Raw genomic sequence first — 23,679 nt, 5'->3', positions numbered from 1 at the left:
TTCCTCATAGTGTCTTACAGACACTGCTGTGGGGTCCAGTGGGACACAAGTAAGACCATTGGCTCACGGAAGGTGAGGCAAAGTTTTATTGGGGAAGAAAGAAAGAAAAGGAAAAAAGAAGAAAGTCTGGTGTATCAGTTCTGTACCCCAGAATCTCAGAGTGCAGCCCTGAACTCTTTGGAGTGTCAGCTTTTATTGGAAAAAACCACATGATGTTTATAGAAAGAAAAAAACAAACAAACCAGGATGGGAGTTAACCAGTTCACAGTTTACATATAACAGTTATAGCCATAAAAGTAATCTTAAGGGGCTGGAGAGATGGCTTAGCGGATAAGCGCTTGCCTGTGAAGCCTAAGGACCCCAGTTCGAGGCTCGATTCCCCAAAACCCACATTAGCCAGATGCACAAGGGGGTGCACGCGTCTGGAGTTTGTTTGCAGTGGCTGGAGGCTCTGGTGCGCCCATTCTCTCTCTCTCTCTCTCTGCTTTTTATCTCTCTCACTCTCCAATAAATAAATAAATAAAAATGAACCAAAAAACTTTAGAACAAAAAAAAAAGTAATCTTAAACATAGTGGGGAATTCGGTGTATCTTAGAAGATGAAAAAAGGAACTTGTAAACAGGTCTATGGGTCATTACAGGAAGCGCCTGCGGGGGTGGGGGGTGGGGGTGAGGTAGGTCTGTGACCTGGAGTCTCCAGCTGATCTGTCCTTTGTTCAACAGTTCAGGCCCAGGTAATGCTGTTCAGACCAGCAGGCCTCCTGTGTACCTGCCATTAGCAGAGCCTCCTGTTTATCTACCACCCTCATCTGCATAAACAAGTGTTTTCTTCCATTCCTTTATGAGCTCCTACAAGGAAGTGACTTCTACTTTTTTTCTAAGCTAGGTATAAAGGAATGTAGAGAAATACAACATTTAGCTCACTTAAAATACAAAATATTGTGTTTCTGTGGGTGGTTCTCAGCACTGCGGCTTTCCTTGAGCACGTAGTCAGAGAACTGAAGCACAGGCTTGCTTACGTCTGTGCCTTTCGCTTTGAAGCAGGTCCTCTCCAGTGCCCTCACCATAGCTTTGTCTGGAGAGTGTGATGAGGAAATTCTTCATCTCCTGCTGACGTTTCCTGGGGAGGGAAACACCCGGCTTGCCATGCAGGAACTCTGTGGGCTGCACGGGTCTGACGTCTACACTCTGCTTGTGGTGCTAAGCCAGAACCTGGACCTTCGGACCTTCGTCTACCAAGTAAGGAGAGGGTGTGGGCGGTGCGGCTGGTGGTGGCGTGCTGTCTTCTTCTCCTTGAGTACCCCAGAGCATTTGGTGCTAGGACCCCAGGTCCAGTACACTCAGGGCCTCACACAAAATGACATGGAACGTTCATGGAGCCAGTGCAAATTCTCCCATACACTTTAAATATTCTCTAGATTACTTCTAACACCCCCCAGAACTGATAAATGCTATGTAAATAGTTGTGATGCTACGTTGTTAAAGATAGGGCCCAGCACATTCAGTATAGATGCAGTTTTAAAATATGCATATATTATTAACCTCCAGTTTGGTCCGTGGCCAGGCGTACCAGCTGAGGCATAGCGCCAAAACGAGTACTCTATGGTGGCCTCAGCTACCCGGGGATCCCACGTTGGCTGGCTCAGCATGTGAGCTAGCATCTCAGTTGGATCTTGTAAGAATTAAGGAGATTCCAGGAGACTTTTCAGGGTGTCCTTAAAGTTGGGCCCATCAGAGCACTGGGCCCAGCCTGTCAGAAGTGTTTACAGTGAGGGCAGTCCACCAGCAAGAAATGTGCAGACCTCCGGTGTCAGCTGTTCCTCCCGCTAAGGGACAGCTTCCTGGCCACCTTCCCTCCTGTCGCCACAAGAATCCCCTGGGTACATGTTGGATTGCACCCATTCACTACCCACCTAAACACCCTCTCCTTGCACACTGCACCCTCTCCTAAAATAGGTGTTAATTTTATGACAAGCACACTTTAAAGCTTCAAGGAGGAGGATAAGCATTGCTGAAGTGGCTCAATACTTTGTGCCACTCTGTCTTGGTAGAATTGACACTTCAGTGGATTCCCTGGGCACCTCGTCCTAATCCACCCTTTGCTTTTGGGGAGGCAGATGCAGCGCCACCTAGTGGTACGAGGTAGCTCATATGCTCTCAGAAGCTCTGATGTGGAATGAACACTTCTAAGGGCCCAAATAATTATGATGACAAGGTTATCCATCATCCGCGCCCAGAATTCCCTGGAGCAGGGACATTAGATTGGATTCTGCCTCCTGGACACAGCGAGATGACACCACCGTTAACAATAGTGGCTCCTGTTACCATGGGCTTCCCCTGCCCCCACCCAGCACAGCTCTGTGAACAATGGTCCGCACGTGGCAATCTTGGGGCTGGCTCCCGTCGGGCACACATTGGTACTGGGGCCAAGTGCAGATTCCTCACACGTGTTTTTTGTCCTGCCAGTGAGCTCCCTCCCGCAGGCCTTTGGTAAAGTCGCTCTACTAGACTCACCCAGCAGCTCACCTGTTCCTGGTCACCTACCACATAAGGGGGAACTCTGTGTCACTTTTCAGCTGCAAATATAAAGGAAAGTGGAAAAACCACCGACAACAGTCACGCTGTGTCATTGGCTCCTCGTCCCTAGTTTCAGCGGGCCATGCATGTGCTTGTCACTGCTAGCATAGCGAGCATTGTGATCGGGAGTAAGGGTCTCCAGCTCTGAGAGGTCCGCGGTGCAGCGGAGGATTCCAGTGAGCAAAATCAGGGAGTGGCCACTGGCTTCTCACCCCAGTTTGGCAAGCTGAAAATTCAGAACACAGATGACTTTCCAAGAGAAGAGAGTCCCTTTGATCTTTCCCGCCTGTGGAAATAGGTGGTGTTTGCTAATTTATCTGTTCACCTGACACCCATTGTGTGGCTTACATTGCCACCTGTATTAGTAAAAGAGCAAGAGGGATGACCACCCCGCCCTGGAGTTTGCATTCTAGAACTGGAAATATGCACATGAGGAGCAAGATGCATGTCAGGTGGTGAATAGCACGTGGGCTTTGAAAGCCATTGATGATAACCCTCCTAGCTGAGAGGCTCCAGGAAACCTTTCATCTGCCCTCCTAAGGCACCATCATTCATGCACATCCCCGATGGGTTAGGAGGACAGCGACCATGTGAGCATGCTGTAAGGACAGTGGAGCAGCTGGTGAATGCAGTGCATACTGCTGCATATAAAACTGCTGTTTTATTTTGAATTACTCAAATTGACACCACAGACACCTCAAAGATACAAAGAAATATATTTTCTCTTTTTCTTTTTAATTTCACACATACTTAGTGTGAAGTTACATCATGTATCGGTACCACCCTTTTCCTCGCCCCTGTCCCCATTTTGCTGGGGACCCTCCTTAGTGGGGTTGCTGCTATTCCCCGTGGGATTGTGGGTCATGTGTTGCGTGAGCAGCCATCAGATTTTGGAGGGGGCAATGCCTCTGGGTATGACGTCCCAACCTGTGGCTCTTACAATCTTTCTGTTTTGAAAATGAATTGAATTGTAACCATAGATCACAGTTGTTTCTCTTGTACAGTCTGACAATTGGGGTACAATATAATATGCCCCATAAAAAATTATATCCACTCTAATATGGAGAATTTTGAGAGTATAACAATTATGTCTGTAAAGTTCAAGAGAGGATAAAATCAAATAACCAAGTTTTCACTGTTCAAAAGATGCTTGTGAGAATAAAACTAATATTGGTTATTTCATGTTTTTCTTTTTCTCTTATCCTATAAGGCTCTGATACCCTCTGAAATAAAAGACATGCTCGACTCCCTGTTGGATGTCATTTCCAGCCTCAGCTCCCTACTTGCCAAAGCACAGCACGTTGCTGAATACCTTCCAGAATTTCTCCACACATTCAAAATCACTGCCTTGCTCAATATGCCAGACATTCAACAGGTGTGTGTTTGCTCTTTGCATCCTGGGGAAATGTTCTTATTTGGTCTCCTTCTCCTATATTTCTCTTCCATCATCTAAGTTTTGTGTAAGACAACAGTGTGTATGTTTGGGGATATCTTTTAGTGGCACTGGAGACAGCTGCATGTCAGGGAACCTGGCGTCACCCTAAAATCTCCATGAAAGACACTGCTGATGCCACCCATGAGGAAGTTGAGATAAATTTCTAAGACAATCATCACTACAAATGAGATTTCAAGAGCCTGTTTAACTTGATTCACAGAGCAAATTGCTTTCGAGGGCCTTGGAACATTTATTTACATATAAATAATTGGCTTACAAATTACAGATCATTTTCTGCTAATGCAAACACAAACTTGAATGAGCTTTGTGGCTTAGTATTCTGTTTTGCTTGAAGTTCTTTTGCTTGGGCTGGAACTAACCAGGAATGAACAGGGAGAGTTGAGGTAGAGAAGCAGCGTCCTTGCCAGGAAGGGACGTACCTGGGCAGAAAGTAACCAGGAATGGATAAGAAGAATTGAGATTGGATGTGCTCAGGTGCCTTGGAAACAGTAGTATTTCACTTGTGTTCATCAGCTGGTGGTACTGTTAAGTACCAGGTAACTTAGCAGTAGAAACACATGTTAGGACTGTTAGTTCATTTGAGCCAGTGATACTTGATGGATTAATAATTTATATTTTAAATATTTTTATTTTTATTTATGTACTTCACACACACACACACACACACACACACACACACACACACACGGAGAATGAATGAATGAGAATGGGCATGCCAGGGCCTCTAGCCACTGCAAATGAACTCCAGATGGATGTGCCACTTTGTGCATCTGGCTAACGTGGGTCCTGGGGAATAGAACCTGGGTCCTTTGGCTTTGCAGGCAAATGCCTTAACTACTAAGCCATCCCTGCAGCTCAGATTAATAATTTATTATTGGGCAAACAAGAACCTACTGGTGTGTGTGTGTGTTCATGCGCGTGTGTATACATGGGTGTGAGACAGGTTTCTCCTCAGGTGTATTGGACCAAAAAATCATTTCAGTGATTTGAATGGTTTCCTAAGATCAGAAAAGACTCAGGCCAAACCTCTCGTCTTTCATTTGGCAAAGAGCTTATACATTCAGTGAGAGAAGAGACTAGAAGAGTTCTAGAAGTGTGTGAGGAAACTATTTTAAGTCAGTGTGTAAGTGCGAGTGGTTTTTCTTACATACTTAGGTGTCGAAAGCTAGCCACGCACGAAGCCCAGGCTTTGGTTCCTTCCAGTGGGTGATGAAGCTGATCTGCCGGGACCACGCCTCCCTCCCTAGCAACTCTAACATGTTCCTTAGCCTGCCCAGAGTGAACGAGCTCTTGGAAGATGATGAAGATAAATTCAACATTCCAAAAGATTCAAGTAAGACTGAAGCTACTTGTGTTTATGTGGTTGATTTGTATAGTGATAATAAGGGCCACTTTGAAATGACATTGTGTAAGCAGAAGTCACTAGACCCACTGGGATGGAGTTTACTTCCTTAATGTTGTGATTCTGTGTACTGTCCATTAAACACAGGCAAATCTCACCTGTGTCCCCAACATGTGACATACCCGCAACCCCAGACCCTTTGGTACCATGTGTTAATCTGTACTGGTGAGGGTCCTAAGGGAAGATAATTAGCACCATGTGGGCCTTTGAAAAATGGTTGAGTCATAACTGTCTTAGAACCTGTAAACCAGTACATCCACAGCTAATGGATAACCTGGGCAGCTGTCAAATACCAAGGAAATTCAGTAGTAAAGACAAACACTAAGCCTACTTAAATTTAGCATATTTTTCTTATTCTAATTCTTATTGTTTTCTTGTGTTTTTAATTTGGGAGTCTTGATGATTGTCCCTTTCATACATCTCTCCATTCATCCGCCCATCCCTCCGTCCGTCCATCCGTCCCGGCTTACCCACCATGCTGCTGCCCCATCCGTGTATGCTGCCATCTTACACAAAGCTTGGTGTTGGCAGAGAAATGAGAGGATGGGGACCAAACACAAGGAAAGAGCAAATGAGAACATTTCCCCGGGGTGCAAAGATCACCCATCTGGTCAGGTGCTTACCATTGAGGATCAAACTCTGTTGGCCTTTTTGTGCATTTTATTTTGAATAATTGTCATAGAAACCACTAGACAACATCACTGGGCTCTTTGTTGAGATGCACAAAGACCATCAAGTAATGGGTCTAAGCTTCCTTCCCTCGCAAGGCACACAAGATGCCATGATTTTTGGTTTCAACTCTCTTGCTCAGTACATGCTGCTCCCATCTATATTAGGCCCATAATGTAAAGAGTAAATTGTACATAGAGCAGCCTCTCTTCTCAGTTCTCTAAGAATTAGTATATATTAAGAATTAGTAAGGGCTGGAGAGATGACTCAGCAGTTAAGGTACTTGCCTGCAAAAACCTAAGGACCCAGGCTCGATTCCCCAGTGCCCATGTAAGCCAGATACATAAGGTGGCACATGTGTGCAGTGACTAGGGGCCCTGGCATGCCCATTTTTTTGTCTCTTTCCTGCCTCTCTCTCTCAAATAAGTAAATAAATAAATAAAACTAAAAAGAATATGTTGTCTGCTTAACTTATATTTTATGAGATTATTATAATAAATTTTATTGTATTTGGAATAAAGAATTTGTTTCTGTTCAAGAGAATTTGGAAAGATGAAATTAATACCTACAATAATCACAACAGGACTTGTCATATGAACCAAGATGAAAGCTATAGTATTTGTATGTTAAATGTTTGTTTTGGGGTAAAATAATGAGTTATATTGATATGGTCATCATTATTTTTTAAACAGACTAATATATGATTGTTTATATTTGTGGTAATGAATTACCAATTAGCTTAGACAGTTAAAGATGTTTTAAAATTGATATCATTTTCACAATGAAAGCCATTGCAAGAAATACTAGGAGTTAAAATTGTATAATTAACTGTACCAAAATAGCAATTGTGATAGTTTTGCATGGATTAGCAAATAAAATCCAGGAGCAACTTCAAAATGTGACTCCAGACAAAATTAATTCTGTTCTCGAGATTAAAATTTCTGAGATATGAATTTTCATGACTAAAAGCTATTTTTAAAAAATACTTATTTTTTTACTTATTTATTTATGCAGGGGAAGGGAGAGAGAGAATGGGCATGCCAGGGTTTCCAGAATTTGCAAACACATTCCAGACATATGTACAACCTTTTGTATATGGCTTTACATAGGCACTGGGGAATCAAATCTGAGTCCTTAGGCTTTTAAAAAAAATATGTATTCTATTTACTTACTTATTTGTGAGAGAGAAAGATGGAGAGAGAGAGAGAGGAGACACAGAGAGAGAGAGAGAGAGAGAGAGAGAGAGAGAGAGAGAGAGAGAGAAAGAGAGAGAGGGAGGGAGGGAGAGAAAGAAAGAATGGTGCGCCAGGGCCTCCAGCCACTGCAAACGAACTCCAGATGCATGCATTCCTTGTGCATCTGGCTTACGTGGGTCCTGGGGAATTGAACCAGGATTCTTTAGCTTTGCAGACAAATGCCTTAACCACTAAGCCATCTCTCCAGCCCTGAAAGCTTTTCCTTTTTTTTGTTTTGTTTTGTTTTGTTTTTTGAGGTAGGGTCTCACTCTGGTTCAGGCTGACCTGGAATTAACTCTGTCATCTCAGGGTGGCCTTGAACTCATGGCGATCCTCCTACCTCTGCCTCCCGAGTGCTGGGATTAAAGGCATGCGCCACCACGCCTGGCTTTTTCCTTTTTTTTTAAATTACCAATTTCATTTTAATTGTGATGCCACTGTGAGGGATAAGGTGGGATCTTTCTTTGCTTTCTTGCAAGGTATTAACATGTATATAGCATCCTGGAGTTTCTTAGGGGAAGGAACCACTAAAGACAGGGACATAATCATACTTCTGGCTGACCTGTTCAGAACTGCACCATGAAAAATACATGGAAGTTATCCATTGAAAACTCAGCTATTGTGGATATGTAAACACATTTTGCAGTTAATGTGGGCACTTTTTTTTTGCCATCGTGGATTAAGTAATACTTGTTTTCCTCTCTGTTAATTGTTATAGCTCCATTTTGCTTAAAGCTTTATCAGGAAATTCTACAGTCTCCAAACGGGGCATTGATGTGGTCCTTCCTCAAACCTATATTACACGGAAAAATACTCTACACACCAAACTCTCCAGATATTAATGAGGTCATTCAAAAGGTAAGTTAAGGGACAGGGGAGGTGGCTCAGTGGGTTAAAAGGTGCTTGGTTTGAAAGCTTGCTGATGTCAGTTGGGATCATTACATGGAGCTGGGTGGACAGCTGGACACCAAGTGGCGCCACCTCTGTGGCCACAGCAATGGCAGGCACTTAGGAGACTGCGTGTGCTTGGGGCCAGCTAGTTTGGCCTTCCCAAAGACAAACATAAGAGATACCCTGTCTCAAACAAGGTAGAAGGGGAGGGCTAACACCCAAGGGACACACACCCACACACATTCATCATACCCACACCAAAAAGAGGCTAGTTAAAATGAACAGAACAGACTTGTGCAGTTACCGTCATGTTGCTGGCAAAAACACATGACCAAAAGCAGCTTATGGGAAGAAAGGACTGATTTTGGCTTACAGAGTTATGGGGAATCTCCATGGTGGCAGGGGAAAATATGCCATGAGCAGAGGCTGGACATCACCTCCTGGTCCACATCACATGGACAGCAGCAGCAGGAGAGTGTTCCAGACCCTGGCAAAGGGTAACTGGCTGTAACACCCTTAAGCCCGCCCACCCCCAGCAACATGCTTCCCCAGAAAGACTGCAATTCTCAAATTGCTGTCAGCTGAGGCCCCAGCATTCAGAACACATGAATTTATGGGGGAGGGGGGACACCTGAATCAGACCACCACAATTGTATGTGATACCTTCTTGGGTTATATAAAAGTTTCTTGATTCCAGTTCAGGTTATCCTGAGTTCCATCCTGTTGCCCCCGGCTGTTCAGTGGGGATTCTTCCGGTGCCTTGTTTTGAGGGCGCTTTGGAGTCAGGGAGGATTGTAGAATCACAAACGCAGTGAAGACACAAAACTTTACTATCCAAAGTCTAGGGCAATCAGAACAGAGGACAAATTCAGGTTAGGCATAGGGGAAAACATTGTGAATTAACCCAGTCTGTCTTGCTTGATGGATTTGATATTTAAGAAAGGGCTCAGAGATGCATATGCTAACACTAACAAGTAGTATTTTGATGAATGATATTTTTGGAAACCCCTGTGATGCTAATGGAACCCTGTAGAGAATAAAATGACATGGAAAGGCCAAAAGAATTCCCTGGAAGGAATTAACATGTGTGGTTTTTCTTGCTTCATTTTTAATGTATTGTTTTGCTTCTAAGTCTACTTACTACAGTCTCTGTGATTATTAATATTTATGGTTTTCTTTTAAATGATTGTGACTTTTCTTATTTTTTTTAATTAAAATATTTTATTTTATTTTTAAGAGAGAGGAGAGAGAGGGAGAATGGGGGGGGTAGAAAGAGAGAGGGCGGGAGAGAGAGAGAGAACGTTCTAGGGCCTTCCAGCTGCTGTGAACGAACTCCAGCTGCGTGTGCCCCCTTGTGAGCTTGTGCAACATTGCGTGCTTGGTCACTTTTGCATCTGGCTATATGTGGGTCTCGGATATTCAAACATGCTTTCTTAGGCTTCACAGGCAAGCGTCTTAACCGCTAAGCCGTCTCTTCTGCCTTTATCTGGTTTCTTTTCAGTGATTGTGCTGTATTTTCCAAGGAGGCCTCTCTTGTCTCATGGTAGCTTGTGAGCCTGCCAGGGATACTTTCCCAAGGATGTGGGAATGGTTTGATCTTACTCTGAAACCCAGAAGAGGAGATACCTGTCCCTGTAATGATAAACTTCCAAGATGTGAATAGTATTAATAACGTAAATATGGTCCATTTTGAGTCACTTTTGGTTCAATTCCCTGTCACGTGTTCCTGGTGTCCTGCCCTCGTGATGGCCATGGGGGTCTCAGCAAGTTTCCTGGATGCTTTCCAGCTGCCACTTAGGTCAGACGCAGCCTGCTCCCAATAGTATTTATAAATTTATTTTTTTAACTTGAAAATGCCCTTTTGGAGGGATTTTTGCTAAAGATTATGGCCTGCCGCAGTCACTCTGGCTGTTGGGGCTCTGGCCTGAGGCTGTCGTTCTAAGACCGCACTAAGAAGAGTTGCTTAGGCCTGGCCAAACCAATGTTAGGTGATTCCCTCTGTCCATTAAACTCATTAGGGTCTTAAATAATTTATCAATTTCATGGAGAAATGGCTCTACATCGCAGCTTTCTGATTCTCTGTGTTAATGTCTTTAAGAACACACAGGCTGCTGTTGTGTGTCTTACTGTATAAATGTACTGCAGTGAGGAAGTGAGGGCAGCCAGCTACAGACAGAACGGAGAAGCTGTCTAATGAGAAATATGGTCCAGGGATGGAGGGAGGGGCTGACCAGCGACTCCTCTCCCTAGAGGTCCTAGACAGAGGACGAGGAAGGACACACCTTGAGTGGGTGTTCTGAGAGCAAGCAGAATTTAAGCAGAAACAGTAGAGTTCACTGGTTTTTGCTTGGCCTCTTGTTGGATTTTATAGGCAGGACTAAAGGTAGGGCTCGAGAGTTGGCTTAGTGGTTAAGGCACTTGCCTGTGAAGCTCAAGGACCCAGGTTCAATTCTCTAGTTTCCATGTAAGCCAGATGCTTACAAGGTAGCACATGTGGCTGGAGTTCGTTTGCAGTGGCTAGAAGCCATGGCATACCTATTCTCTCTCCCTTTTCCTCTCTCCCTTTCTTTGTCTGTAATAAATTAAAAAAAAAATACTTAAAGTAAAAGTAGATGCCTAGTTTCCTTATTTAATACAGCTGGGGACCACAGATTATCTTGGAAGCTAACTTTATAGCTTTGTACGTGGGGGAATTATTCTTTCAGTCAACCATGGCTATTTCACTTTATGAAAATTGGCTCTAGTCCTTGGACACATGTTCCAGTGTTCCACACACTTGCTGGTTTGTCACTTGGTTTATGAGAAGCAATGTCATCTATGCTGTTGGAGTGACTGATGCGGTAAATGACAGCCATTCTCCATATTGCAGTGTTTCAGTTAATGATGGACTGCATAATTAGTTGTTATAATGCCACTGAAAAATTTCTTTTGCCTCATGGTGATGTAGCCATAGCACATAGTCACAAAGCCATAGCACAACAGGCTTCTCATGTGTTTGTGACGATGTGGGTATAAACACACTGACTGCACACCAGTTGTATAAGAAACAGCAGAGAGAGCTTGGTAGTTGTGGTTGATAGTGGGAATAATCATGTTATACATTTATTATGCTATACTTCTAATCATTATTTTAGTGTCTTCTTTCCACTTTTGAGAAGGTTTCCTATTACACTGGCAGTAGCCTCACCTGGTCTGGGCTTACCACATCTCTTGGTTGACCTGCATCAGTCAGGTTTGCCCCAGTATGTGCATGCTGTTTGCCCAACGTGAAGTGGCATACTGATGACAATTCTCAGAATGTGGGGAGAATTTTTATGCTCTAATCATTACACTGAGACCCTTCTGTTGTGGGGATCTCATCTGAGCCTTGGTCTACTATCCAGAGTTGTGATAGCCATCAGTACCTGGCTAGCTTTCAGTGTAAGTGACCATGGAAGGATCTTTCACTAGTTGGTAAAAGTGGCATTTGAACCCCTATCTGTTTGACCACATAGCCAATGTTTTATCTCACACTTTTCTACTCTGCTTCATTTTCTCCTCATGAAGATTCTCCCATGACAAAATTCGATTTGTTCTTGCAAAGTCCCTGGCCATGGTGCAGAGGAGATGGTGCCTGAGAAACAGAACCTGGGGAAGATGGTTTCTTGTGGGCTGAGCTGGCCTCCAGCTTTGGGATTGGTATCAGATCTCAATGGGCAAAGGCTGACTTTCAATCACATATTTCTGGTGTAGTTGATGCCGATTGGATCTGGAGTGTGAGAGAACATTTTTCACAGTTCTGGAACTCTGGAGTGAATTTCATTATCTCAGCACAGATGGAATCATTGTTCACTGAATACTTATTTCTACAAGGTCTGAGGATGGGTGATGGATGCTCCCAGTGCTTTCTCATTTATTTCTCAAAAGAACTAGGAAGGGCAGGCATAGATTAGGCCTGTTTTACTGACTAAAAACTAAAGGATCAGTAAGACTCGCATTTTCAAGTCGATGAAGCAGTAAGTGAAAGTCCGTGGGTCAGACGCGAGGTTGACGGGCTCCGCTGCAGGGATTCTTTTCATTACCCATATTTACAGTGCAGGTTATCAAGCAGCAAGGACCACACATGAGCTCTGCTTTTCCTGCCGTCAGTCTGGGATACTAAGTCAGTAAGATAAGTAGGCACACTGACCACATGTTTGTAAGGCTTCATGTCACAGGTTGTGGCCTTTTCCTCCTTCTTAGAAAGCTGATTGAGGGCTGGAGAGATGGCTTAGCAGTTAAGGCATTAGACTTCAAAGCAAAGGATCCTGGTTCGACTTTCCAGGACCCCCGTAAGCCAGATGCATAAAGGGGCACAGGCATTTGGAGTTCATTTGCAGTGGCTGGTGCCCTGGCATGCCTGTTCTCTCTCTCTCTGCCTCTTTCTCTCTCTCAAATAAATACAGAAGATATACTTTTTTTTGTTTTTTTTTTTTTTTTTAGAGAGAAAGCTGATTGCTTCAGAGGCACACCTTTGGGTGGAAAATATTTCAGTGACACAGGTTAAGATGAGGCAGTTCAGTATAGTTTTTACTATTAAATGGTTATAAAGCCTGATGGTTGAGTGGCTTGGATAGATAGGAAAGTACATGGCTTGGATACTTATCACAGATGGGGAATGTTAGGGACACTGCCTAGCACACTGTGTTGATAAAGATGGCTAGCAGAGGTTCTGGGCCCGGAATATTTTACATGTGCAGATCAGTGTATGAAGAAAATGTGCAAGACCTCTGGACGGGCTGAAGTTTCCCAAGGCAGCGTGGTGCAGGAACGGACTCTATGGCAATCTGCTGTCTGGCTGTGGGCATCCAATCAGAGTCTGACAACAAGTTTTCAATGACTCAGCCTCCAGCAGAGTTTTCTGATGAATGCACATGTTCGACATGGAGCAAATTTCAAAACTGAAGAGTGTTGCTCAGGGCAGAAGTAATTATGTTTTATGAATAGACTTGTTTGACACAATCCCTGTAAAACAGCAGGTCTCCAGGGAAGCAGCACCAATAGGCCTAAGGATGTTCTTGTTCTGTGAGGGGAGGAAGTACGGATACTGTACTTTTGTAGACCTTGGGTATCTGTGAGTGGCCACTGTTTTAGTTTCAGGTCGAATTCCATCAGTTAATGTTAACAACCATGGGGTGGAGGGTGCGATAGATGAAACCAATCAACTGACCACCCCGCCAGCGAGCTGAGAGGTGCCGCTGAGAGGTGTCACTGCTCTGTCCCTTCCACAAACAACTAGCCTCCCTCGGGTTGCTGAGATGGCTTGTCCAAGCCTGGGCCAATAGTGGACTTGAACTCATGTTCTTGGACTCAGAATCCTTGGAGCTCTTTGGCCATTCAGTCTCAGTGGAAGAAGAGCATGTCAAGCCATATCCTCTGTCTGGAAAAGGCAGAGCACAGGTCCACTGTGTTTCCAGCACAGTCAAATAGCCTTTCTATTTTATTCCCTCACACCCATATCCAGACCCATGCACCCATGCACCCATGCATCCATGCATCCACATAGCCCTCTCTCTGCACATTCGTCTGCCCATGTGCAGATTAACATTGCAAAGAAGTGGCTCCGTCCAGTGTGGAATAGGTTGTGTGGGTCATGGAAGACGCTTCTGTGTTTTGTCCTTACAGACTGCAGCCAAAAGGAAATAGATACATTTATTTACTTCAAGTCTCACCAGTTTTACCTTAAAGTTCTTTTACCCTCTTCACCTTTGCACAGGAAGAGAAGGAAGAATGTGGCAGAAATAGGAGAATATGAAGTTCAACAGAGGAGACATGATTCCCAAGCTGTTGTCTATGCTATGACCTGGCACATTGTTGTCTATCATGTGACCCAGTCCCCTTGTTCTCTTTTGCTGTGGCCTAGTGGTCTTGTAATTTTTCTACCTATATTAAAAAATGAGTAAGACAGAAATAGGCTATTGTCTTACGTCAAGTGAAATAGTGAAAATGCATAGATTTAAACCTATTTAGTATGGATGTATGTATTGATGCTCAACTTGAACCATCTGGTGAGTGACCACTTTTAAAATTAGGCTTATAAGTCCTTTTAAAAATTAACTTTTTATCATGAAGCTATTATATATTTACTTGGATTTGTAAGGAACAACAGGAAGAATGGTAATTTCTTGTAAAGCTCTGGTACAGTCACCACCAGGATTATGACATTGGTGAAATTTCATGGATCTTATGCAGATTTCCTATGTTCACTCATCGCGTGTGTGTGTGTGTGTGTGTGTGTGTGTGTTTGCGTGCGCGCATCTATTAGCATTTACTTTTGAAGAATCTTATCACTTGTGTAGGTTTATGTATCCACCATCAGAACAGAGGCAGAGTGGTCCTCAAGCTACAGGTTCCATGGAGTTATCCTTATACAACCCAGATATTGTGCTTAGCCTACTTCTCCAGGTCACTGGGCTGGTAATCTCTAATCAGTTTTCATTTTGTGATTTCAAGATGTTAGATAGATGGAATACTGAAGTATGTAATCCTTAGGATTGTCTTATGTTACTTAGCATAAATCTGTACACCTATCAGTAATGCACCCATTTTCATTGTTGGCTCACATTCCATGGTGATGTGTGGGCCATTTTTTAAAACCATTGTTGGTCAGACTGTATGACATATGGGTTCCTCTTAGTTTTTGGCTGTTGTATTCTTTGTTTCTCTGTTCTTGCCTTCTTGTGAATTACTTTAATTTTTCCTAGATTTCTCAAACCCAAGAAATGATTTTAGGATCCTCATATTGAATATATATACTTACTTACTGTGCTTTTAGGCATATCTCTTTGACAATGTTCTTTGTAGTTGCTTTTTTCCTAGTGACTTTTCAGCATACTTTGTGCTCAGCATGGGAACTTTACTTGTACCTAAGACTGTCAGGTGTTTTGGGAAGGATCCCAGAAAGAGGCTTTGAGATGAAAAGTGGGCATTATCTATCAAAAGTACCTTATTGATGTACCCCAAGTGGAGCCATATTACAGCTTTAAGAATGGAGGAGAAGTTTAGCAAGGGAGAGGACCTGCCTCCCGGTATATAGTGCTGGCCTGTGGCCTGGATGCAGGCTAGAGTGTTGGTGTGGGAAGTGGGGTGCTGTTAATCTGTATACCTTAAGGGGCAAGCAGAACTAATACCTCCTTTCCAGTTACAGAACAACTATATTAGGTGTCAGGGGGCCCAAGAAAAGAAGCTCTGAGATGGAATGTGGGGATTATAAATCAAAAGTACATTATTAATTTGCTCCAATTAGAGTTGTGCTGTAGTTTTCAGAGTGGGGAAGGGGAAGATTAGGAAGGCAGAGGGACCTGCTCCTGGCCTGCTGCTGTACCCGAATGTTGACGTGGAAAGGCGGCCTGTCAGCTGAGGGAGAATCAGAGAAGGGAGGGAGGGAGAGAACAAATGAGAAAGCAAGAATGAAAGAGAAAGAGAGAGAGAGATGTGTGCATGTGGGAAGGGAGCAGGGGTAGAAAAATATGTACCTGGACAGAGAGAGCGGAAACGGGTGGCGGCAGGGCCTTTATGTCCTTGGGGCCTGGGGGACTGCCTGTTGGGAGATGGCCAGTTGGGGGGGTGTTGGTGGAGGAGCCAGCTCAAGGACCAAGTTGTCTGCATCCCTGTGGAGTAGAGGGGCAGGGGACCCCTTGGAGGCATTTTCCAGTTTCAAGTTGGGAGAGGGAGCACTGAGATTGACAAAGCCATGTTATATTTCCCATTTTTAAATATACAGATCTTTCCTGTTTGTGGCCCACAGTATATGCACGGACTTTGGATATCCTGCTGATCCACCCAGCCTGATGGATCTGGTGATCAGAAGCATTGTCCTGCACAGTACTGGCATTTGATCCTCATGATCTGTGGGGCTGCCTAGTTGTTGCTGCTCATGGACTGCCCTGCCTCAGGAGAGGACCATAGCACATACTGCTAGCCTGAGAAAATATTGAAATTCAAAGTTGGGAGGACATTTTTACTGAATGCATATACAGTTGCATCACAGCAAAGTTAAAAACTTACATTGTCATCAAAAAGGACTTATAAAACTTAGAAGACATAGGATAATATAATTTCTTTTCGGACCTTTCTGGTTTTTCCCCCTTTATCATGCTCTGTGATACTGTCATATTTCCTTAGTTGTTGAGTAACTTTTTCAATTTGTAAAGTTTTCTTCATTTGAGGATGTTTTCATTTTTTCTTCATTCTGGAAGGATACTTACAATGGACACTGAGTTTATGCTTGATATTTTTTTGGATTAAGTTAATGCTTGGATTTTCTAGGTAGCTGGGTATCAATCGATCTGATGTTATATATCTTCAGGGTAGGAGCTTAAGGTGTTAGGTATGGCTCTTAAGACTCAGAATATCTACAAAAGTGTTCCTAGGGGTTGGGTTTGCCTTCTATGGGAGTATTCAAGTAAACTGAGTGGAACAAAATACAGATAGAATCTAAAATTTAAACAATGTACACATTCAATGAAAAACAGTACTGAGTATTTATGCAAGAGTAGGTATTATAACAACCAGATCCTTTATCAACAAAGAGGTTAAGATTTCTGGTCTGTTGAGGGTTCCAAGTCAGCTTGTGACCAAGTGAGACCCTTCCCTGGTGCAATCCCAGTTACCTTGGATGATTTTGGTCTCAGTTATTCTGCGCTCTGCTTGCGTCCCTCTTTGGTGCCCTGTGGGTTCAAGTAGGCTGGCTGGGTCGCTGGACCGCTGTCCTGTTTTCTGGAGCTGGGCACTGGCTTTTCCTGTGAGGCAAGCTGAGCCTGGCAGCTGTGGCCCTGCAGACCTGGCACCGTTGCTGCTGGAGCCGGAGCCGGAGCTGGAGCCCAAGCCCGGGCTGGAGCCGCTGCTTCTGCTGCCGCTGCCGGAGCCACTTCGGCCGGCCTGTGTGGGCTCTGCAGGCTCTGGATCTCTTCTACTTCTCTGCTGCCATTTTAATTTCCTATACACCTCACTTTTTAGTAAAAGTGTGTATTTTGCTGGGTTTTCTTTGGCTTTTTCCCACCTACGCTGCTTTGGCGTGGTTCCTATGCTGCCATCTTAACCAGAAGTCCATATTTTCTTTCTTTTTCTTTTTTTTTTAATCTTTCTTTTTTTTAAAATTTTTAAAAAAATTTCTATTAGCATCATATTTTCTTATAACATGAGAAGTATTGGACTACTTCCTGTTGTGGCCTCAGGGGACATGCCTGTTAATCTTCAGTTTGGTGTTGCTTGGATGCCTTTAGTTTTGAGAACCTTTTTGCATAGTTATGATTCAAGATCTCACTTTGGAGCCCAGGCTAACTCAAACTCAAGATCCTCTTGCCCTTGTGTCCTGGTAGAGGTACAATTATGGCATGGCTTGTGTTAGACTTCCCTGTTAATCAATTTGGGAGTTTGTTCAGCTTATTGAATCTCTAGCTATTTTTCAGCCACTGTTTTCTCAAAGAGTCTTAGCTCCTTTCTGCTGCTCTTTTCATTCCGAGACTCCTGTGATCTGGATGTTGGATGTTGTTCTTGTCCCTCAGTCCCTGAGGCTCCCTTCTTTTACAGACCTGCCGCTCAGATTGGTGAAGGGTACTGGCTAGTCTTCAGACTCATTGATTCTGAATGGTCATCTCCTCTTTTGTGAACGTACTGTGAGTCAGTTTCATTACTCAGGTATTTTCAGTTCTAGAATAGCCACCCTTTTTCTAACTTCTTTACTATTTCATCTTGTTCATGTCAATTTGTGGTATTTGTTGAAGCATTTTATGATGGCTGCTTTATAACACTGGATCATTTCAGTATCTGATATTTCTCAAGTGTTGGGTGACTGTTTCTTATACAGGTTGTTTTCTTCATGTGTTGGGCAACTTTCAGTTATGCGCTGGGCATTCTGCCTACTGTGTTAGGACATTCTGGGTCTCATTTAAAAGTCTGAATTTTTTAAAAAATCATATTTTTTGTTTATTTCTGTTTATTTGAGAGTGACAGAGAGAGAAGGGGGGGGAAGAGGGGGGGAGAGAAAGGGAGAGACAATGGGCACACCAGGGCCTTCAGTCATTGTAAACAAACTCCAGATGCATGTGCCCCCTTGTGCATTTGGCTAACATGAGTCCTGGGGAATCAAGCCTGGAACCGGGGTCCTTAGGCTTCACAGGCAAGTGCTTCACCACTAAGCCATCTCTCCAGCCCTGAATATTTTTTTCACAACAAAGGTAGACTAATTTTCATCTTTGCTTTTGTGGGACACTTTTCCTCTGCTTTGTTTGTTTGGTGCTCTGGATCTCCTGTCCTCTCTGCTGCTGGACCTTGAAGAAAAAGGTGGGTCTTCCGTAGGTCTGGTGTCTGGGTCCTCTATATGGCACATGCAGTCTTGGGAAGCGGGAAGCCCTGGTCATGTCAGGGACCTTGGCTGTAAGGACAGAGGAGGCATTCCGGCTGGCCACTAGTGGCTGCAGAGCCTGTGCTGGCATTTCCAGGCTGCCCAGTGTCTGGATTCTGGCTGGTTGTGACAGGAGCCCTCTTCACTAGGTTACCCCAGGACCCTTTCCCCACTTCTCTGGTCACAAAAGAATCATCTCCTGGCTGCCTATTTCCATGTGGTATTGTAGGCTAGCTGCTTTTTTCAGTGAGCACCCAGCTTGGCTTCCATTGCCAGGTTTCTGAACGGGAAATGCAGAGGCTGTCAGCTGCTTTTGCCAAGTGGAGATCACCAGACTCCTTCCTACTGCACTGCCCCTGTTCTAGAGTCCTGACTACTTTGCTTCCCTCTTGCCCTGCAGAGCTCTTCCTGATGCCACCGTGCTGTTTCCCAGGTATATAAGGTCATTTAGAGGATGGATCACATCTTGTCCAGAAGGTTGTTTTCTAGGACCTGATACGGCTTGAGCTGTCCTTGATAGCAACCTTGCTGTTCAGTGAAGGCCCAGTCTGCTCTCTACCTTGACCCTTGATCCAGCCACACCTCTAGCAAGTTCTGGTTTATTCTGCATACATTTGAAGATCACACTCTGGGTCATAGGGTGACTTCTCAGGGCTGGTTATTATTTCTCGACCCATTATGCTTACCAAAGTCACATGCACTTGTCGTATGAGAGTTTTATATGGCTTATTGACAATCATTCATTTTATTCTTAATATAAATTCACTGATTTAAAAAACCTAGCTTCATATGTTGGTACATGTTATAGGAATTTTTCACGTTTGGTGGCTTTGTTTTTTAATATTATTGCATTTAAAATAATCTTGAAATTTTTTTTCTTTTTTGTTTATTTTTATTTATTTATTTGAGAGTGACAGACACAGAAAGAGGCAGAGAGAAAGAGAGAGAGAGAGAGAGAGAGAGAGAGAGAGGAGAGAGAGGGAGAGAATAGGCACGCCAGGGCTTCCAGCCACTGCAAACGAACTCCAGACGTGTGCGCCCCCTTGTGCATCTGGCTAACATGGGTCCTGGGGAATCAAGCCTCGAACCGGGGTCCTTAGGCTTCACAGGCAAGCGCTTAACCGCTAAGACATCTCTCCAGCCCTAATCTTGAAATTTTAAATATTATCATTTTATTGTACTTATTCATATTTATGCTTGTGGCTTGGAAAATTTCTCAGTGGTTAAAGGTGTTTGCTTACAAAGCCTGCTGGCCTGGTTTCAGTTCCCAAACTACACACATTAGCTGGATGCAAAAAGTGACACATGTGTCTGGTGTTCATTTGCAGTGGTCAGAGGCCTCAGGGCACCCACGCACATATACACACATATGTGAATAAATATATAAAAATTTAAAAATATCATGCCATATTAACTGATTTAGATGAATGAAAATATTTAAATAAATATTAAATAATTGAAAATTTGTCCTTCCAAAGATGTTCACATTTTGCTATTGATTTAAAGGTATAGCTCTTACTTTTGCTTTTTCTAAATCTTAAATTTATCTTGACATATTTCTTCTTTCTCCTTTCCTCAGATTTTCTGTTTTATTACTGTTATTTATTTATGTTTGGTTTTTCAAGGTAGGGTCTCACTCTGGTCCAGGCTGACCTGGAATTCACTATGGAGTCTCAGGGTGGCCTCGACCTCACAGCGATCCTACCTCTTCCTCCCGAGGGCTGGGATTAAAGGTGTGTTCCACCACGCCCGGCTATTACTGTTATTTTTGAAATAAAATTTAGTTCATGCTCTGCAACTGACAGAGAGCAGGAAATGACAAAAACATTCCTGTATGTTTTATTATTTTGCTGATGTTTAAAATGCATGGTTAACCTTTACTTCTTTTTTCTTTTTCTTTTTTGTTTTTTTGAGGTACGGTCTCACTCTAGCCCAGGCTGCCCTGGAATTCACTATGTAGTCTCAGGGTGGCCTGAACATGGCAATCCTCGTACCTCTGCCTCCCGAATGCTGGGATTAAAGGCATGTGCCACCATGCCCAGCCAAAATGTATTTAATATAAGCAAAATTCAGATTCAAATACATTCAGTATTAAATTAAAAAGTAAAGGTTAGCTGGGCATGGTGGTACACGCCTTTAATCCCAGCACTCGAGAGGCAGAGGTAGGAGTACTGCCATGAGTTCGAGGTCACCCTGAGACTATATACTGAATTCCAGGGCAGCCTGGGCTAGAGTGAGACTCTACCTCAAAAAACAAAAACCACAACAAAAAAAATTTTGGTAGCTATCATTATTATTATTTCCTGTGTAATGATTTCTTGACTAAGTTACTGAAATTGAAGAGGTTTATGTTTTAAGGTTTCAATTTGTTATACTTATGATTTATGAAGTTCATTATAAGGTTTGAAAATTTCAATTTATCAATCTGAAAATTATTTACAGAAACTTTTTTCACCTTTTTTTTTTTTTTTTTGAGACATGGACTCTTGCTAGCCTCACTGTATAGCTGAGAATGATTCTGAATTTCTGAGTTTCCTGTCTTCACTTCTCAAATGCTGGGGTTACAGGCAAGAAGTCTACCCCGTAATGCCGTGTTGGTAAATGGACGCAGGGCGGGCCTTTGCATGCTGTCCTGGCATTCTCCTGACCGAGCTACACCCCAGCTCTACACAAACGTTTGATAAAAAGTTTCAGCTTGGAAATATTTGCTTAAACAACGTATATTTTGATATTTGACTGGAATGTTTTTTGAATCCTAACATATTAATTGTTGTAAATTTTTCTTTGGCATTTGAGAAATATATAAGATACTTTAGTATATTTTCACTTAATTAAATGCTAATAACTTGCTAGATATACCTTGTGTATCCGCATACACATGGGCATGTGTGCATGTATTATGTATTTTCTGATTTGCGTGACTGTTAATCCTCTCAATCCGTTATAGTAATAATGTATTTGACTTCCATGTGTCTGCCTTTTCTTTAAATCAGCAGACTAAGCAGTTAGTATGTACTGGGTCTGTGTGAGGGCATCAAACTGTCATTTCATCTGAGTTCTCACAATTCTCATCAGTTTTTCTTGAAGACCGAAGGTTTGAGCTTCCCTGTGTTAGCTGTGGTCACTGCTGTTCAGTTCCCATGCACCGTGAGGGTCTCCCTGGGACTCTTGGGAGAAAGACCAGAATCTCAAAGTCACCTTCATCATTGTACCTTTGGTATTGAGTCTGTTTTCAGCACTGGCTTGACTAATATTGTAACTGATACCTTCATAGATACAGCTTTATGTTTTATTTAAATCATTCCCATAGTCCACAGTCTTTATCTTGAGAGGGGAAAAGCATGTGCATTTTATGGTCTGTGGTTGAGTGTATTTTTGTGATACTAAATCATTTTAGAAAGGCTTTGTGCTGCAGTACTCTTGGCAGCAGTCAGGGAAAGAGCCCTCACTAGGGAGGAAAGTAAGTGCCTAGAGGTCAGTTGAGAACAGGTTTTGGAGGAAGAAATGTGTGTAAATGTGTTTTACTTGGTCAGTATGTATGTGAAACTTACATTTTCCACACTGGTGGGCCTACCCTGGGGACACAGTGGTGAGTGGCAGGAAATACCTGATGGGTGGATCTAGCAGAGAAACAGCATGGGCAGAACTCCTCAGAAGGCATGGGAAGCATTTCTGCTGTTTAACGGAGTGCCGGGGAGGTGTGGGGTGGCCATGTTACACACGGGGCTTGTAGTGGCTGCAGGACTGAAAAGTCGTCTTGGTATGATGGGCCATCTTCGTGTGCTTTGTGTTTCAGGCTAATCATACATTCTATTTTGTGGACAAGCTAAAAATTTTAGCAGAAACACTACTGAAGATGTCCACCCTTTTCCAGGGAAGTGGAAATGGCCAAATGGCCAGTAAGCTGCAGGTGAGTGGTGCCCGGGAGCTGGGAGCTGTCTGCCGTAGACCAGATACACACAGTGTAGATTTGCATAAGGTCTCTGCTTCAGCTACAGGTGCCAACATGCCCTGTGATAAGTGCCAAGACAGTGACACTGAAAGTGCCATGAGAAGGCAGAGGGTCTGATGCCCATGTGGTGGTGGCTCCCTGTCAGAACTAAAGTCATATAAAAAATAAAAAAATAGTTTGTATGCAGATTAGTAGGTTTCCTTAGGGCATTTTCACATATACTTAGTTTATTGTTCCTCCTCCCGAACCTGCAGAAAATACACAGGATTGTCCTTTTGAATCTGGGTTACCTAACTTAATGTAATATTTCAAATTCCATCCATTTTCCTTAAAATGCCATGACCTCATTTCTATTTATGGTTGAATAAACGTCTGTTGTAGGGCTAGAGAGGTGGCTCCGTGATTAACACACCTCCCTGCAGTGCCTAACAACCTGGGTTGGACTCTCCAGTACCCGCATCAAAAGCCAGATGTACAAGGTGGCACATACCTCTAGAGGTTGTTTTCAGTGTTCAGAGGCCCTGGTGGGCCCATTACTTCTCCCTATAAATAAATTAAAAATTATATATGTACATATGTATATATATACACATATATATCTCAATTTCATAACCCAGCCATTTGTTGATGGCAGTCTAAGCTGATTCTATTTCCTTGTACTTGTGGATAGAGCAGCAGTGAACATGGTTGTACAAGTATCTCTGTGATATGTATAGAGTGCTTTGTGCATATGCCCAGGAATGGTACACCTGGATCATACAGTAGTTCTGTATTAAAAATATTTTATTTTTTTATGTATTTGACACACACACACACACACACACACACACACATGCAGAGGCAGATAGAAAGAATGGGTGGCCCAGGGCCTCTGGCCACTGCAAACAAACTCTAGATGCATGTGCCACCTTGTGCATTTGGCTTAGATGGGTTTTGAGGAATTGAATCTTGGTCCTTTGGCTTTGCATGGAAGCACCTTAACTGCTAAACCATCTCTCCAGCCCAGTAGTTCTATATTTTATGATTTTTGTACACTGTACACTGATTTCCATTGGTATTTGATCAGTTTCCATTAGTGTTTCCATTTCTACTATTTAGTGGTTCCCCACTTTTTTTTTTAAAAAACCAGCATTTG

General features: G+C 43.1%; 1 protein-coding gene across 1 annotated transcript in view; it reads left to right on the top strand.

Moving 5' to 3' along the window:
• Positions 1-23,679, top strand: part of Abca13 (ATP binding cassette subfamily A member 13) — a 367,979-nt gene that overhangs the window by 100,722 nt on the left and 243,578 nt on the right. Inside the window, exons 23-27 of the mRNA XM_045135973.1 lie at positions 1,044-1,238; positions 3,787-3,951; positions 5,188-5,365; positions 8,057-8,196; positions 22,389-22,502. Of these exons, the coding sequence (XP_044991908.1) occupies positions 1,044-1,238; positions 3,787-3,951; positions 5,188-5,365; positions 8,057-8,196; positions 22,389-22,502 (792 nt within the window). The remainder of the gene's footprint in view (positions 1-1,043; positions 1,239-3,786; positions 3,952-5,187; positions 5,366-8,056; positions 8,197-22,388; positions 22,503-23,679) is intronic.

This window comes from Jaculus jaculus, chromosome 16 (genome assembly GCF_020740685.1).
Source record: "Jaculus jaculus isolate mJacJac1 chromosome 16, mJacJac1.mat.Y.cur, whole genome shotgun sequence".
In the NCBI taxonomy this organism is placed as follows: Eukaryota; Metazoa; Chordata; class Mammalia; order Rodentia; family Dipodidae; genus Jaculus; species Jaculus jaculus.
This window is presented reverse-complemented; position numbering and strand designations above follow the sequence as displayed.